We start from the raw sequence: 18,911 nt of genomic DNA, 5'->3' as shown, positions 1-18,911 counted from the left end.
GGGATAGTTTCAACCATAAGTTTTCATGACATAAAAGCAAAAGTTTCAGAAACCCAATTAAATTGATAATTTTGTCGATGGGAAATATTTTTTTCAAATTAAAAAGTTTCAAAACTTTTCCTCCTCATTACTCTATATCACCATATCAACACAATTGTTCCAATTGAATTATCCTGTTGAATGCATCCTCATTTTTATGACACGGGATTTGCTCTGCTATCTTCATTTTATGAATTAACAAGAGAACTTGAGGTTATGGTATAAGTAAATGGAATGTAGTAAGAGGATCTACCATACAACGGTAATTTTTTTGTCTTATCGAAATTAAAGCAATGTTAAAGGTCTTATTAAGTAAATCGCTACAATTTTTCCTATGAATTTTCGGGTCAACGGTCCTGTATGTGTATCACAGACTCCTCCGACTCTGACTTCACCATACTCAGCGAGTGATGTATCTCAATCGATATACCTCCGAGATTACGCTAGTCTAAGAGGTGGCGGACAATTACACAATGGTCTGACACTCAATTGGCGTACAGTGCGACTAACAACGACATTATGATCAGGCTATACATTCGAAACAGGGCCGAACTGGATTAAAAAAGCTCCTTCAGCAAAATTTGCAAAAGCCCGTCAAGTCATTAGAAAGTTTGCGCAAATGAGGTATAACTTACAAGTCAACTCTTTCATACAAGAAGTTCTAGAATGTTACTTATAATTTTTAAATTATAAGTTGACTTATAAGGTATACGTAATTTGCGCAAACTCTCTATTAGGGCGATGACTTGAATTGGAAAAAATCATAACTTTGTAGTTCTGCAATATCAGTTCTTGCATAGCTTTTAAGGTCAAGGATCTGAAACCTGCGTCTAGTATAATGAACATGACGCGAGCGGAGAGAGCGAAAAAATTTTGCAATTTGCTGAGTCTTCGTTCAGTTCAATGAATCTTCCGTTTGTAGTAAATAATATAAATTGGTGATATTTCGCTATGGGAACCGCAGTTTTAGGAGAATTTAAGTAGGTGCAGAGAACAAAGCAGAATAATTAATCCAATCAAGCAACGCCATTTTCCTTACAGGAGAGAGTTTGCGCCAATCAGATGATAGTATAGCCTGTTAGATCAATATCAACAGTAAATCACTCTACTCAAAGAATTCAGTATGAAAAGAACACTTTATGAAAGATTTGAATTTTGAAGCGATTATACAAACTGAATTATTTTTTCACAAACAACTTACCAAGCTCTCAAAATCTAAGTTTACACGTTTTCTGTTCGTATTCATTAGCTCGGAACGCTGACTGTCTCTCGTCCGAATGACCGCATGGCCAGTCCGGGCTTCGAACGATCTCCGAATGGCAGACTCACCACTTTTATGTGTATCTCAGTAGACTCCTGAGGTATAATTCAAAGATGGGCTAACAATCTGGGAGTGCTGATAGAATTCTTGTTTGGTTTCTCGTGGCTTGAACAAATGTTTTGTATACAATAAGTCCTTGTCACAAAATTTATGACAGCCATTTGGAATTTTTCTGATTTTATTTAAGACGCTTGGTATGCCTTGGAATTCTCACATTCTTTTTTTCGCCTCGGTCCTAAGTTTAAAGTACCTGACTTGCAAAAAAAAATCAAAATTTGGTCAGTTGCAACGTAACGGGCGAAGAGCCTGACAAAATCTCACCCGTTCTTTTGAAGAACTGCGCTGATAGTCTGTCTTATCAACTTCTCCGCATTTTTAACTCATCACTCTCAACTGGTAAGTTTCCTACGAGATGGAAATCGTCATATATTACACCGATTTACAAGAGTGGATCTAGAGTGGATCTAGTGACGTAGAAAATTACAGAGGTGTTGCTATTCTGCCAACTATTGGAAAACTGTTCGAAGCCGTCGTAACTAAAATCTTAACCGAGAAATTTAATCACGTGATTTCGAAATCTCAGCATGGCTTTATGAAACGAAGGTCTACAGCGACGAATTTAGTGGAGTTTGTAAGTCATGCGACTAAAGTCATGGAGTCTAAACATCAGCTAGATGTCATTTACACTGATTTCCAAAAAGCTTTTGACCGAGTTAAGCATTCAATTCTTTTATTCAAATTGAAGAAGTTTGGAGTTCATTCTGAGTTGTTGGCGTGGATTGCGTCTTATCTAAGCGGACGTACGCAGTTCGTAAAGTTGTCTGGGTGGTCATCTCAGACATTTAATGTGACGTCTGGCGTTCCTCAAGGTAGCCATCTTGGCCCTCTTCTGTTCATATTGTTCATGAAGGATGCCACGAAAGTTTTTTCTTCCTCTACTCATCTGTTGTATGCAGACGATTTGAAGATCTTCAAAGTGATCAAAACTGTACTTGATGCTACTGCTCTTCAGAGAGATTTGAACAGGTTCTTACGGTGGTGCGAAGTCAACCAGCTTTATTTAAACGTAAGAAAATGCAATGTGATGTCTTTCACTCGCAAAAGGTCAAAGATTGAATTCAATTACTCTATCAACGATACTGTGGTGACTCGCTTGAAACTGGTGAAAGACTTAGGAGTTCTCATGGATGAAAAACTGACCTTTGGTAAACACGTCGAATACGTAATTGCTAAGTCTTATTCGATTCTCGGTTTTGTCATCAGGACTTGTAAGGAGTTTAAGAATGTCCAAACCTTGAAGAGTTTATATTTTACACATGTGCGTTCGTATCTGGAATATGCTTCGGCACCCGTATCAAGAAACTTTCATTGATAGGATTGAATCGATTCAGAAGAAGTTTTTGATGTTTGCACTCAGACGATCAGTGAGACGTGATGAGAACTATAAACTTCGACTTTACATTGACAGATGTTGCTCCATCGACATTGAACTGCTTGCTAGACGCAGGATAAATGCCTGTGCATTGTTTACTTTTGACCTTTTAAGTGGTGGTCTTGATTCATTTGAAATAACGAGAAGAATTACTCTAAATCCTCGTCCCACTCGAGCTGACGATCTACTCATTGTCGATGAACACAGGACTAAGTATGGTTACCATGAACCAATAAATAACATGTGCTTGGAATTTAACCGTTTCTCACAGCTTTGGTTTCAGGGTATGCCGCGGAACTCATTCAAAACGACTGTTAGAATGTTGAAGATTCCAATCAAATTGAATGGTAAGTTCAAAATGTCATGACTGATTTCACTTGCAAATATGCTGGACCTATGGTTCTTTTTCTAATCGGTATCGATTAGGTTATTTAGGTCTCACGACTTTAAAAAGTGGTCTCACGACTTAACTCCGAGTCTTATCGACTTGTGCCGAATCGAGCCAGTCTAGTCGACTGGCTCCCGCTAACCACTAAGCGTTCATTTCCAGGTGGCTCAGAAAACGACCTATTGACAACTTTCTGGTTATTGGTCAAACGAGACGTGACTCACTCCCATATGACGTTGGTGAATGTTTTTATTTATGTTTTTGTTCTATTTTTTTTCATTCAACTTGACATGTATAATCTTTTCCTGTTCTTTTATTGTAAAATTAAAAATGGAAGTAGTCAGGGGGCGGATGCCATTGACGAAATAAATAAATAACCAAATTGTCTGTGCCATTGCACTTTCCTATTTAATTTTGAATGAAAACTCCGAAACCGTTTTTTTTAAACGAATAATTCAGTTTTATTCAATGATGTCACACCACCACATTATGTATGGTCAGAGTTTTATCGAAGTAATGTGTTTTTTGTTTATTTTATTTATACTTTTATTTAACTATATACAGTCTCATGTATCAAATTTTGATTGAATTATTACAAATAAAAGGTTTACAAAAAAGAAAAAAAATTGAAATTTACTTCCATTCTTGATTTCCATTTTGAGAAGAAAAAGAAAGCCTACGACGAATTTACTTAAAATTTGAATGTATATCTTTTGTCCCCATTTTGTGTATATCTTTTAATATTTTCATTTTGTTTGTTTGTTTGTAAATTGGTTTTTGTTTCTAACAATTAATTAAACTTAAACAAGGTGAAACAATACAAATGTTGTAAAATTGATTCATTTATTTCCTTTCATCCTTCATTCCGTCCAGCTAATGTGATTATTTTCTATATTTAATTCGTGTGGTCAAGTTGTTTCGCTCATTGTATTGTATACTAAAAGGTCGTTTTTACTGCAAAATATAATGTTTGAAGGAAATCAGACAATGCAACGATGTGTCGGTCGATACTCAATTAACAAAAAGAAATTGAACTTAGTTAAGGTTTTCAGTTAACAGTTTCAATTCAAAAAATTGTGATTTTGACGAATCATTTTTGACGCTTTGCATCGAGATCGGGGGACGGATATACCAATAAAATTCTTTGTCAGTCAGAAAACACTTTTTGAAATCAAAAACAACTTTCAGTCATGAACACCTTAAAGTTCCACCGGAATTTCAAACTCTTATTGGTTTAGTCCACTTTCGTTCTATACTTTTATATCTTATGACTCATACGTCAATGTGTGCACAAAGTGGATAATAAGAGATAAGTGGACCCGGCGCAGGTGTGCGCATATCAGTGCTACAATAATAAGTGTATTTAAGAGGCATCGATGCTTAGCTAAAATTGTAGCCTACATTTGCGTGTCTCATATTTCATTTTTGATGACATCTTTTCATCAGAAACCTCTTTGAAAAATGTATGGCAGCAATAACGACCAATAATGTGTTACGGTGGAAGAAGTTATATTTTCAACAATTACAATCAAATCGACGTTATTCATTCCACATGCGATTTATACGTTATAATAGAATGAATAGCGTCGTCGATTGGATTGTAATTGTTACTTCTTATAATTCCGAGACTGTAGTTTTGAAAAAAATTAGTTTCGGTTGTAGTCGGTCAAACGACTGAGATCTGAGAAAACTGAACAGTTTAACGAAATTTTCATGAACTGTTCAGTTTCCTCAGAGCTGGTCAGAGAGCTACATTCCTGTTTAAAGTTCAACATTCGTGATCGTTACGGCGGCCTTATACTTTTGAAAAAGGATTCTGGTGGAAAGTTATCATCAAAAGTGAACTAAAATTTAGTATTTACAAAACGCCCAAATGTATGTTTTTCAGCAAAGCATCGATGCCTCTTAAGAGGTAAAATCTTCAATTTGCAATCGACCTGATTTTAGCTTGATTACTACTCCCGTATTGAAGCACTAACATAAACAAAATGAACGTCACTGATACCGACTAGAAATCACACCACTTTCTATCTGTTTCTGAGCTTTCAATGATCCGGTTATCTTAGTTTTGCACAACCTGAATTTCATCAGTAATAAAATCCTTTGAAAGAATCCTCAAATATTTTTAAAAGTCAAAGCATCTGCTGTTTGAGTGATCGATTTATTGGTAATCAGAAATGATTTCCCATCTTTGAATGATTTTAGCGACTGAGGGACATACGTCAACAATGCCGATGATTTTTCTTTTGATCAACTCAAAGTGATTCATTCCGCGCAATTCACTTAATATTCGCCGGGATTTACTGAAAGTTTACAGCTAACTTTTAGCATACCATACACACTCTTCTTCCGGCATATTTTTGTCGCCATTTACTATTTTACGTCAATTAATTATTTATTTCTCGTCATATTGTTTTGTTTCCTTGTCTACGCTTATGATTCTAGTATTTTAACTTAATCTCCATTTTATAACAGAAATGTTTTTAGGCTTTTCTTTTTGTTGTGTGATGAAATTCTTTCTCTCAAACAAAAATTATATTTACAAATATAGATCCGAGAATAAAACAATAAAAAAGATTTGTGATAACAAAACGATTTGCTTAAAAAGGAAAAAAAAAAATGAAAAAACAAATAATAGAAACAATTGTGTGTGTGTGTTGTGTTGTGTGAACTTTTTTCTTTTCTTTTTTTTTTTTAAATAAAAGCGACATTTTCTCTATGTTGGAAGTTTTGATTTGTCGTGTTGTATATAAACATCTAAAAATTCTAGAACTAATAAAATTTTGTTTTAAACTTTTTTCTTCTTCTTTTTTTTATCTTCATTTAAATCATTGCACTTTTGTCAGTTGCCCTGTGTTGCTTGTTTTTTGTTTTGTTTGTTTTGCACTTAAATAGAATTTTTTTTGTTTTCTTTTACTTTTCGTTTTCTTATTGAAATGTCACCTCTGTCTGCTGTAGCAACAAAACCAACAAAATAAAGTTAAACCAATGAATCTGTTGGCACATTATGGTAATGTTAGCTGCTAACTGAACCGGAAAATTAAATTCGGATCGATCTGTGTGAGAGAGAGGTGAAAGACCGCCATCACCGTGAAATTGTGATCGCATTGCTGCAAGTATTGGTGGTAATGTGGTTAAATCAACATCATTTTCCAACATTCTAACAAAACAGCTATTGTGTGACGATCATGTACCGGTATAGCTACTTTCTGAAAATCGGTGGGATCTACCTATAGCACTGTCATGGGTTGGTTGTTTCCATAGCAATCATTCCCACAACAACACTTTTCTCGATAGTCACGATCGTCGAGTTACTCGAGACTCATATCCTCGTCGATCTTACGACAAACAGGCGTAGGCTTTAAAACACAATCGTGTTAGCCGTGACATCAACGATATCTGGATAGTTCTGACCCCTCAGGTTCTTTGATTTCTTCAGTTTAACGTCTGTATAACTGTCAGTTCTCCAGATTAACAGATTTTGAAAGCTGCTTTGTTCAGTGCCGCACTGGATCAAAAAATCCCCTCTACTCATTGTAAAGTGCCAAAAATATAAAAATCGTAAAGACTCTTCGGAAATCGCCCGAATTCTCAGTATGACCAGATTTTTTGTTCAATTTTCCTTGTTGGCTAGCGCGTGAAATATTGTTGATAATGGCAACAGGTTTGCACTATTCTCGGTATGAGATCAGTATAATGAACGGTGTGCAAGACAATTGGTGAATTTGGTGAAAACGTTCAATGCAATAATAAAATCCTTCACATTGGTCGATGCCTACATACACACAGTCTTCGCTCGACATGATTCAATTTTCAGCTCCCATTAACGTTAATACCACGCAGAATTCATCGATTATTCATTAAATCTAACATAATCTAACGGAACTAAATTAACGATCAAGAACTTAACGACTTCAACTTTGTTCAGGTTTGATGGTTTGATGATAAATGATTTGATGATTGGTTGACGGTGACGATACTATGATTTGCTGTTGCTGTAAAATTATTTGTTGAGGTTGATGTGTTTGCTGCAACTGTTGCTGCAGATGTTGCTGTTGTTGGTGCTGCTGCTGCTGTTGTTGCTGCTGCTGTTGTTGTTGTTGCTGTTGTGGTTGCTGTGAACTTGGACCCGGACTATATTGGAACTGAACGAGAAAAAGGGCAAAATGAGTTCACCGAAATGAGAGTGGCATCACTTTATCGCTTACCGAATTATCTGGACTTTGGTCCATTTGTGAGGTACTTAATGTTTCTAAACCACTAATATCGTATTTTCCTCGCTTAAATCGTCCATACAACGAACTATATGGCAAATTGTAATGAATGGCAGCTTGATTTATGGACATTTCTCCAACTCTGTAATGCGATTGCGTATTGAAAGTAAATGTTTTCCCCCATAGCAAAACGATTTAACTTACCGAACTGATTCCAATGCATCCGTCATTGCATCTTCTGACCAAGGCGTTGGATTCGATCTCGACAGTTCGATGCCCTCTCGTTTACAGCGTCCATATAATGTACCTGGAATAGTCCGACATTTATCACCGTATCAAGTGTTGAATGTGTCATTAAGACAACGCTAGGACAAAACTACTCACCAGTTGGTATACCGAATTCAGTACTAGCTTTCTGAACCGACGTATTTCCCGTTCGAATAGCCTCTAAAGCACGTTCTAAATCATCCTGTGTCCATGTGGTTGGCGCAGCATTAAACGGTGCTGCCAATCGGATGCCCTCCTTTCTCGCAATTTTGTATAACGTCGACGATGGAATGCCATAAGCTTTCGAAGCTTTGTTAGCCGAAATTTGGCCCGTTCGCAGAGCATCTAATGCACTGTTTAATGAATCCTCACTCCACGACTTGGTGGGACCCTCTTTCTTCGGCGTATCGATGCCCATTCGATGGGCTCGCTGCCATAATGTCGTCGATGGGATACCGAATGTGACCGATGCTTTCGTTAAGCTCATATTATGCGTACGCAGCGCGTCCAGAGCTGAGTCCATATCCTCTTTAGTCCATGTTTTTTGTCCGCCGCCGCAATCATCTTTCTTCTGGCCGACGCAAACGAGATTTGTGTACTGTAATTGTCCATCGGACGGATTGCCATTTAGCTTGGAGTCTTCACTAGATTCGGAATTGTACATGTCCACTGGAAGAAAGAAATTCTTGATGTTAAATTGAACGATTCTTTAATGGATCGGTTACCCATGTGACCAGAAGTCATCATTGTAACTATTTCAGGTGTGATTATCATATTTTGTTCATCCTTGTTCACACTTTCTTTTCCTAAAACCAGAAAACAGGCATGTGATAGCGATTCGGTAAACTAGATTTACAAATCGGAGTTCTTTTGCCTATTGCTTTGACATGCTCTGCTCAGTTAGTACAACTAAAGGTTTCATCTTTTCATGTCCTAACATTCCATGAGTTACCTGTTACCATTGTATTGATGTACGTTAACACTGGTTTCGTTTGTGGCAGGAATTGAATTGTGAAGACATGAAAAGTTGAAATTTCATGTGCGTCTAGTCTACTATGTAATTTAGTGCCATCATATCGGATCCTAATTTTATTCGGTTTTTCATGAACGTACAAGTCGGTAGTCTTGACAAGTAATGACTTTGTGATTTTCAAGACAACCCACAACGAAATTCATTACAAAAACAATGAGACACTCGTCCGTCAACGGTGATCAATAGAAGTTAGAGCCAAGTCAATAGTTTATGGCATTCTGATACTTTAGTTAACCCTTACTGACCACCAATGAACCCAGAGTATTATTAGTGATTAAAACCAAGCTAGCAAGTCTAAAAATCTGTGTCCATACTTTGTTCATGTTTAATGTTGTTCGCATCTATTTCCATCACCATCGCCTGTTGCGGTTTATTTTGTGATGGTTGTAACTGTTCAGTTTTAAGGATAATAGCATCAGCTGGTTGTTTATTGGAAAATAAGTCCAAATGATGAATGGAATGCTGCGAAATGTGACCGTCAATTTCCAACGTTTCGGGATCCATTGAACGAAGCGTTTCAAATTTGACCCGAACCTCTCCATTTGGCGTAGAGCCTGTGAATGAAGAAAACGTTTTTCTGTCAGCTCGAATTTCAGGTTTAATGTGATCGTGGAAGAACGACAGGTACGGTCTTACTTGATAAGTCACGCGTATCACTACTGGGAGCACAATTTAAATCAACGTGTTCTGTTACTGGTGTGGCGGATGGTGCTGGTGGTTCAGGAGCAAAATCTAAAAATCCCATTGACACTCCCATTATGCCACCGTTATTCTGGAAAAATAGGCAGGCAAATTAGGTAAAATTGTGAATGTGAACTGGCATGCAAATAAATCAAATCTACTCCATTTTGACGACGCATATTCAACGAATGTGTTCCATTAAAAAAAAAACTTAACGGCTCGAACTACCGCCATAATCACTCACCATTCCTAAGCTTGTCATATTTTTGTTTTCTTTGGATTCAATGCCGCGAGTTAGCACTCGTTGCTCTAACACTAATACAGGTGACGATCCCTGCGTATGATCACTTTTCGAATACTTTTGTGGTGTTTCAACATTTCCAGTCACGGACTGTTCGGTGGTTACAGTTTGACTTTGATCGTCTGAACACGATCGTTTAACTCTACCGCGTTTCGGTGAATTATCATTGTAATCCGTTCGTTCGGACACTTCACATAAACCTTTGATTTTTAATTGTTCGGCTGTACGTAATAATCCCTGTAATAGAAAAATAGTCATCACATTGGAGGGTGCATTGTAACACCATGAGTAAGTTGCAAAAATGAGCAGTGTGTTCAGCATTCAATAAATTTGGTAAAAATCAAAAACGAGAAATTTCACTCTCGTTGACTGGTAAACATGGAGGTGATTAGCATCAGCCAAGTCGTTTCCTAACCTTTTAGAAACGGTTAGTACGACCATAACAATAAGAAATGACCACTCTCTTTTCGCTAGTGAAGTGAGAGATTTACTATCAAAATAATCGTAAGAACTATTTTTGGCCAAGACTTTCCACAGTGAAGTTATGACGGAAATGTTTGGTCAAATGAAGAAAAATGTAGATTCAATCGTCTGCTAGATTTTTCTTTATTTGACCAAAAATTTGCCATCATGGCTTCACGGTGAAAAGTCGATTTGAAGAATGTATTGACAACAAAAAATTAGTCACAAAATCCTACTATGCTTCTATGAATAGACCTTTACATAAGTGAAGTAACAGATTCAGCGCATGTCTAGTGTATAATTGATTCAGTATACTGATTCATTCACCAAATCATTCAGTAATCTAACCAATCAAGTGATAACAGTCTTCCTTAGTATCTCAATTATTCAAAAATAGAGACTCGTCCCTAGCTAAACTTAATATTTACTTTAGATGCACAAAGTCATAAGCCAAATGATTTAGATCAATACACGTTCACAAACGTTCACTCCACAAAATCATGTATATGTAAACACAACTATGAACCGGCTTGATTGTATTGAGCGAAAATACAACATTTAGATTCACCTTATATGCTCTATATACTCTGCATGACTCTTTCCATGACTATTTCGAAAACTTCAACACATCGAGTAGAAATTTATCCCAGCATATTAACTCTGAGACACCCTAGCACCAGGATAATCACGTTACATGTATAAATATACTCTATACGGCATGGGGTTGAGAACCTTAGAGTTTAACAAATACAATGAAATATATAAATAGCAAAAGCTTGGCGAAGATGTATTTTATTTCATTTTTTTTGTACTTTCCGTTTAGTTAAATATACTTCAGAAAAGTTAGCTGAAACAAACGAAATAAGTTCGTCCAATGAACACAATTGGCCGAAATTATAGCAATTATAAGAAAAATTAGGTAGGGCAGGTGGATCATTTAATTAATGAAATTTTATCGGACAAACATTTTTGCTTTGCAAAATTCATTTAATAACAATCGGCGACGATTGTGTATTATACGTCCCGAAATACGTCGGTGTAATTCTTAAAGCGGAAATTAATGTTACGAAATTGTTTAATATACTCATTACGCTGCTATTGTCCAAAAATAATTGGAAGAGTAAGAGAAAATTGTCATGATGATATTTGTAAGCCAATGCATAAAAGCCGAATTCATTTTTGAATTGGTATTTTCGATTTTCGTCGGATCTTTTCTATTTTGCAAATGGAAACCGAACAGTAATTAAAAAAGCATCAACCGATATATAATCTCCGGTTTCGCGGAAAAAGAGACAATCATCATCATTTAATTATTCGGTTTTTATATATCGTCCAATATGCTCTTGTACATTAAGAGATCGTTCGTGAAATTCTTTTCAAATTAATTTGCAGACTTTAACGTTGCTTGAATAAAAAAAATATCTTTAAAGCTGACATTGTCGTTGCAAAGTCTTCACGAATTGTGATAATATGAATTTTTGTGTTCTTTTCTCCGAGTATCATCCATGTGGAGTATAATAGTGATGTATATAGGTCAAGGCAGAATGTATACTAAAAACAGAAAATATACAAAACAAAATACAAAAATAAATAAAAAACGAGAACATAAAATAAAAACGTCATCTTTCAAGTGTTTCGAGCGATAAAGTAAAAAAGTTTATCGTACTCAATATAACAACGTACGATACAGAAAAAAAAACAACAACACACGAAACTGAAACACATATTCAAGGAAGAGGGTATAAGAAGAAGTATAGTTACGTTATGATAAATAAAACCGAAAATCTTCCGACTTTCATAACAACAACGGCTAGGTATATAATATACTGTAGAGTACTAAAAAGCATTGCATAAAACAGCATGCTCTCGAGAAAATATCGTATACGATATAATAGAATAGGGATTCGTAATTGGAAATTCCATTCATACCCCTTTTTCCTTCCACACTGGTATTTATGTACTGTATATCAAGAAAATGTTATGTATGAATATCTAGATATTCCCCATTAAAGACGATTCAATAGACCTGGAAATGTAATGTCAGTGTCAGGATCACATACAAAACATATTCAACAAGTTTTCCCCTATTTTTTATTATTATTTTCTTACTTTTTAATATAATAAAATATGTGGGACGACGACGAAGCGATAAAAGCGATTTCTATTGCAATGTGCAACATGCACAACAAAAGCAATGTTCGAAAAAAAATTTAAGATTCGATTTCGACCCACCTTCTGAAATACACAGTTTTTCCCAGATTTTCATTTTTAAGTGCAACTTGATGATCAACAAAGATCACAACACAAGCGAGAAAATCATCATCATCTCACTTCCGTTGTGAAAAGCGTTGTGTTGACCTCGGGAAGAAAAGCAGGTAATTTCATTTTTTCTGGTGATGATAAACAACACCCTCGAAATGAAATTATTAAACTTTTCTTCCTTCGTAGAACAAAAACTTTTGTAGTTAAAGTTGAACTTTAATCACACTGCGTTAGTAGTGGTTTCAGTTTATCTGCCGCTAGTGGATAAAGAACAGAATGCAATTAGCGTGTAAGCCTTTTTCTGACTAGCCTGATTGTCTTCAAACTTCACACTTGTCAGAAAAACATTCACCCACTGGTTGCATAATCTAGATATGGATGCAGATACAGTGAGCCCACTCAAAATTCGGCCTCTTTTTAAGGAATAAAGGAGGATATTTCGATAATTTAAGGAGAATTTCAGGAGTTTTAAAATATGATATTTTGGATTAAATTTGATGAATTCGAAATTCTTTTGACTCTCCAAAGTCATATAAAGGATATATGAAGTAGATTTTTTGGTGTTTCTAAGAGAATATTCTTTGGAAAATATTTTCCGAATTTTTCACAAATATTTTATCGAAGATTTTTCCAAAAAAGTAACTTAATTTTTTGTCTTTTTTTTATTTTTTTGATTTTATGTTCTTGCTACTTGTAATGCCCGAATTTAAAATCATCTGTGCCTTGGCCACTGACGATTTATCTAATTTACATTCGCTAACTACAGCTGACGAAGTGTTGTTACCATCATCAATTAACTTTTCGGCGACTTTTAACTTTAAAGTCTCCTCTGCTATTTCAGCTTCGATGCTTTAAATTTTTGCCTCTTTCTTTATGCTTTTCGTTTTTGTCTGACTCGTTTTGTTTCGATTTTGCTAATAACGTCTTTCGCTCTTTTTCTACATCTAAATGCAAAAAATATCTTTTACGGGCCGACGAGCAGAGGTCTAACAATTTTCGAATAATTGGAAAATCTTCCACTTTATCGTAGAAATACAAAGTATTCTAACTATCCGAATAGCCGCAATTGTTTCTTCTAAGAGCTGCTCCTTGAAATTTCGGGAAACACAAATTTATTAACGCTAAATCCTCGCTCAGGATCAGCATTCCTCCAATCGCGGAATATTGAAAACCGACACATTTTCTGTTTCTGTGTTTTACTTGAGTTTCTGATTTCTCCATATAAAAATGCATGCAAAATTCACGAAAAACCAGTAAAACATAGAACAGAAAATGTGTCGGTTTTCCAAATTCCGTGAGTGTATGATTGAGGAATAAATACGCATTGGCTAACTTAACCAGATGGCCAAACTTTTCTCAAACACGATACACACTAGACGAACGTTAACAATTGATTGACAATAAATGATTAAGATGCCAGCAGCATCAACACAATCGATGAAAAGAACAATTGAAGCAATAGGGTTTTGCAAGTACCTTTTAGCTCTATCGATCTCATTTGTTGAATTATTTAGGTTTCATGAGCTTTTTTTGGCGAAGTAAGCGAGGAACGGTTTTGAATATATGGTTCCATAGACAGAATTAAAATGTTAGATGTTTTAACTAAAGTGAAACTAAAAATAAGGAGTTTGAGGAGATTAAGGAGGTTTCAGGAGGAGTTTTGAAAATCAAGGAGATTTAAGGAATCAAGGAGGAGTGGGCTCCCTGCAGATATGATCCTCATATACCACTTCCGCCCAGTGTAATAAAACTATCGAATATGCTACACGGAACATTAAATTTAAATCGCTTGAAGCATCGTTTCCTACGACAATGAAGGTAGTAATTTTTTTGTTCTTGAATTGCATTACTTTTCCATACGAAACTTTTTGCATAAATTCCTACAACCAGTAAATTACGTCCTTGCTTGAAAGTTTTTCATTTTGTCAAGTGCCCAGCCGAATGCAAGAGCTGCAATCACACAAGGCAAAATATAAAATTGTAAACAATTTAATGAGTTATATTCACTGAGCCTCCGGGAAACGAGCTTAAACGCTAATGACTCATTTTCCTGAGGTGGAATAAGTAAACGGCTTTGCATTTCCCATGGTATCATGAAAATTTCAGTAATAATGCGGAAACAATAAAAAGACCAATGCTGCCATACAGCGGAAAATCGCGGAACTTGCTTGATTATCTACGAACTTTCTCGATTTGAACGCCCTATCAGCTCAAATGAACAATTAAATCAAAAGCTCCAAGTAGTTAATTCAATAAATACAATGAATATTTGATGAAAGGATAATAACCAATTAACGCACATTAATCAATGTAAACAAATCAGCAGTTAGGAATCAATGCATTAACCAGTCTATTAATCAAAATTGACTCTAATTTTTGGAAAATCTTCATGTCCCTTAGGAGGATATTAATAAACCGAATTTTTTGTATTTATGATCTCCCGCTGCAGAAGAAGAAACTTCGAGTAATTTGTTTTGATGCAAATGAGTTGGTTTAAGAATTATTGTTGTCCAACATTTTATGTAAAAATCTGTAAAATCAGTCGTTTATCTACGACGCGACGTATTTACGTTACTATTTACTGCAATCGAAATCGATCCCACTACTATGGTCTAATTGGATTTATTTCTTTACTAATATTTGTCCATGCCAAACGATTTTTCGTGCATATACATCAGCGTGATATTCAAAGGTAGACTTTTCTGGCAAAAAAATGTAAAAAAAACGACACAGAAGAGTTGCAAAACATGCCAGTTCCAACCATCACAAAAAAAAAGGTTTTATGCTTCAAAAATACGGACATTTTGATTTAAAGTACTATTTACATTGAACAAGGAAAAAAGGCGACAGAGCAAAATCGATAATTACCGCACAGTTTCTCTGTTATAATACGGTCCTTGGTATTTATATAATATGCACACCCGTAAACTCACTGTGTTCTTTGCCCATGTCTGGAGCTATAAAATGTGGCAGGAGGTGGTATTGATTTCGTTTGAACATTCCTGAACAGAAAGCATTCGAATCGATGGAGAAAAAAAATTATTTGAATTTATACATGGATTGTCGATGGCATGTTTTCGTGAAAAAAAAGAAAAAAATGATTTGACTATGAAATACATCATTATAAATATCGGTGCTGTTGTGCATGTCGACTGAGTTCATACTTTCTTACGGAGAAAATAATAATTTTATGATTAATATCACGAGAGAATATGATCCGTTTGGAAATATTTGTAACTTGCAAGATCGGTAATTTTATCAATGAAGACTCTTCGGATCTGTTTACTCAGTCTCGAAGACTTCACATTACGAGTTAAAGGAAAATACTGTTTTTGGGAAAACCTTCTCTCTAGTTTTTCCAAATTTTCCCAAGAACATTGGGAGAATTAAGGAAAATGTTGGAAAATTAAGGAAAATATTGGAAAATTGAAGAAAATATTGGAAAACATTTTCACTAAAACGATCACTGGTTTAAGGTTAAACGGGTGAAATCTCAGACCCAGCTAAACTCTTATAGAAAACTAATGAGCAGGTGAAGCTAGCCTGCTCACTGGTCATTGAGGTTTTAGTCTTCCCCAGCTCACAGTGAGAGCCTCACACCGCGTTACCCTTCAAAGTTAACCCACATTTCTGTGTCACAAATGATCACACCACAAGCGAATTCAAATTCTGGTAATGTTTGTGGTGCATGTTCCCAGGCATGCTCGTTTCATACAGTATACCGTATTGCATTCAAGTCAATACCAATTCATAACAGTCGTCTGATGATAAGTTAATTAACGCAACAATAATTCGCATTTATTATGCTCGATATTCAAATGCATTCGATGCATGTCAAAGTTATCAACCCTGAGCCGATGTCAACAAACTTCTTAAACGAATTAAAAGAGAATTGTAATCTAACTTGATTAAAAATATTCATAACATTGTAAAATTTCCTGCTGACGTAAGTGAATTTTGTGCCCAACCAAACGAATTATATACACAAAATTAATCCAACATTTTTTTTTTATCCTTATGTACCCGATAAAGTATATACACCACACTGTTTATGTACGTTCGTATGTACACATAAATATGTATACGATTCAGTTACATAACTACAGATAGATAGTCGTAATAACGATTCTTATATAAAAATCTATAAACCCCCCACATACAACATTTGCAATGCTTTGGAAATACCGCAGCTATCCGAACGTCGCAGGATGAGTATTAGATTGAACTTACACACCAAACTAAACCATTTTCTGTTTTGTGCGAATCGTTGATGATGGGGACAGGAAGAACAGCTAACATTTTATATTGAAAGCGTACATTGGGTAAGAGAGGGTGGATGTGACTGGGTGGTGGTTGGATGGATAGCTGACGACGACGACGATGGTATGCTTGGAATATACTATTTTGTGCTTTTTTTTAATGCTACGAGACTGGGAAAGTGGTGCAAATCGGAAAAACTGAGATATATATGGGTTCGTGTATAGAGTTGTGTTTTATGTATAAAGTGGGTGCGAGTTTTGTGTTTCGTGTGGTGGTGGTGAGGCGAAAATACTTTTTTTTTTGCCCTTGCAGACTATTGAAGAAGACCGGGGTATGCGATATAATTGTTGTATATGAAAAAAAAAACATGGAAACACAGAAAATTTCTAACATTTTTTTTAGGTGTGGTTATCACATTTTTAGATATAAATTGGATATTCCTACTCTCGGAATCAAGAGTGTCTGATCAGAACTAACCAAATAAGAATTTGAATTTAAATTGGATATTAAATTATTTCAGCAAAATATGATAATTCTGCAACCATTTTTTTTGTCTTTTATTATTTTGTTGCTGTTCATCTAGAACATCGTTGAATATGCGTGTCACTACATCGCCAATCAAATTAAATACAAAAAAAAAAAACGAACGAAAATAAAAAGAAAATAAAATAAATAAAATCCTACTTTGCATTTATAATAGTCGAAGTCAATGTCGTTGTCGTAGTACGGTTTTATTTCATATTCGGTGTAGGCAACATTTGAGTCCTCTTTGTACAGCTGAGATGGTGCATATTCGTCTTCTATCATCCATTCTGGCTCTTGTTTAATTGTCACAAGCTCCTCCATATCGGAAAACGTTGCTATTTCTAGTTTTAAGCAATCTGTAAACAAGTAACTACACTTTATCACTACAACCGAAGTTTAAAAAACATTTTTCTTTTGATACATTCACGCTAGCAAAATAGAACGCACACCGTTGGAAGTGGAACATGAAGAACTTTTTTTTTTCTTTTCATTTGTAAGAGTTAAACTAGAAGGAGGTCTACGTCTACATAGTTAAAAGTTTTAATTGAATTTTGAATGAGAATGGAAACTGGAAGGATATAATCTGCTGATCATTTTGAGTTTACATCACTTACTGTATTGAAAGGAAAAAAAAAACAAATTTCATCATTGAAGGAGAAGAACTTGTTTGTTGAAACTCATTCACAACGTTCATGGATCATCGATTATAATGCCCTAACAATATCAATAGTCGCTTTATCGTCTTTTTTTTCTTCTTCTTGTTCTCGTTTTTCTTTGTTCGGATGCTCAGACAGTGTCCGGCCAATTATATAAACTGGCTACATGGTTATGTATTAATGTAAACGTTGTACTTATATACAACTGGAAACATTATTGGTTGTAGTATTACTCATAAAATAAACGTTCAGATCACTGTACAGTACACAAAGACACGAAACCAATGAAATGAATTGAGATTCTTAAAGCATAATTATTGAAAGTTAATAAGATGGTGGGACCAAGCATAGATAATTAGGTCTATTAGATCTCTTATTGTATATGTTACCCGACAGAGATTTGCGACTTTGATATACGAATGAAAAGCTAGTGAAAACAAAGATTCAAAGAATTACTATTTGTGGATCCTGATCAGCATAGATCATCTTCAATACGATCAACGATAAGAAATGTTAACGAAATATTTCAGGAAACTTAAGTGAGGCTACGGCTGAAAGCAGAGGCGCCGACTTTGAATTCGTTCATGGGGGGCTCATGGGGGGCAAAGAGCACAAAATGATAAAAAAATTGTGAAAAACCCTAGGAATTTAAAGAAGTTTTGCATTGTCATGGGGGGCAATCGCCCCCCTCGCCCCCCTATACTCGGCGCCACTGGCTGAAAGTACTGTGTGAAGATGATCTATAGTTACTTTCCGGTGCTTATTGTTGGAGAATGTTCTTCCGAATTGGTTTGCTCAAGATGAAATCTTTTCTCCACAACGAAATAGCGTGTGTCTCTAAGTAAAAGATCGATTTTTCACATAGAATTTATATTACGACTCTTACATACAGTCCCATCATTTCAAAATGCCCCAAAAGTCTCAGTCGATGTATTTAACGGAAAATTGGCTTCAACAGCACTCAACGAATTTGGTCCAACCTGCTGCACGATGACCAATTAAAATTTTAATAATCTGATACACCCCCATACGATGCTACAAAGTCATTGTATAATCCGATCACTCCGATC

General features: G+C 35.5%; 1 protein-coding gene across 6 annotated transcripts in view; it reads right to left on the bottom strand.

Moving 5' to 3' along the window:
- Positions 1-3,616: 3,616 nt before the first annotated feature.
- Positions 3,617-18,911, bottom strand: part of LOC119073838 (protein tramtrack, beta isoform) — a 33,901-nt gene continuing 18,606 nt past the window's right edge. For 4 of the 6 annotated variants that reach the window (XM_037179653.1, XM_037179651.1, XM_037179654.1 and 1 more), the window contains 8 exons: positions 9,620-9,913; positions 9,331-9,466; positions 9,009-9,248; positions 8,387-8,467; positions 7,779-8,330; positions 7,599-7,701; positions 7,389-7,536; positions 3,617-7,325 (listed from right to left, as the gene is read on the bottom strand). In XM_037179653.1, the coding sequence (XP_037035548.1) occupies positions 7,095-7,325; positions 7,389-7,536; positions 7,599-7,701; positions 7,779-8,330; positions 8,387-8,467; positions 9,009-9,248; positions 9,331-9,466; positions 9,620-9,913 (1,785 nt within the window). In that variant the 3' untranslated portion in view covers positions 3,617-7,094. The remainder of the gene's footprint in view (positions 7,326-7,388; positions 7,537-7,598; positions 7,702-7,778; positions 8,331-8,386; positions 8,468-9,008; positions 9,249-9,330; positions 9,467-9,619; positions 9,914-18,911) is intronic. The other 2 variants (XM_037179655.1, XM_037179652.1) reach the window with 1 other exon arrangement.

This window comes from Bradysia coprophila, unplaced genomic scaffold (assembly GCF_014529535.1).
Source record: "Bradysia coprophila strain Holo2 unplaced genomic scaffold, BU_Bcop_v1 contig_138, whole genome shotgun sequence".
Taxonomy (NCBI): Eukaryota; Metazoa; Arthropoda; class Insecta; order Diptera; family Sciaridae; genus Bradysia; species Bradysia coprophila.
This window is presented reverse-complemented; position numbering and strand designations above follow the sequence as displayed.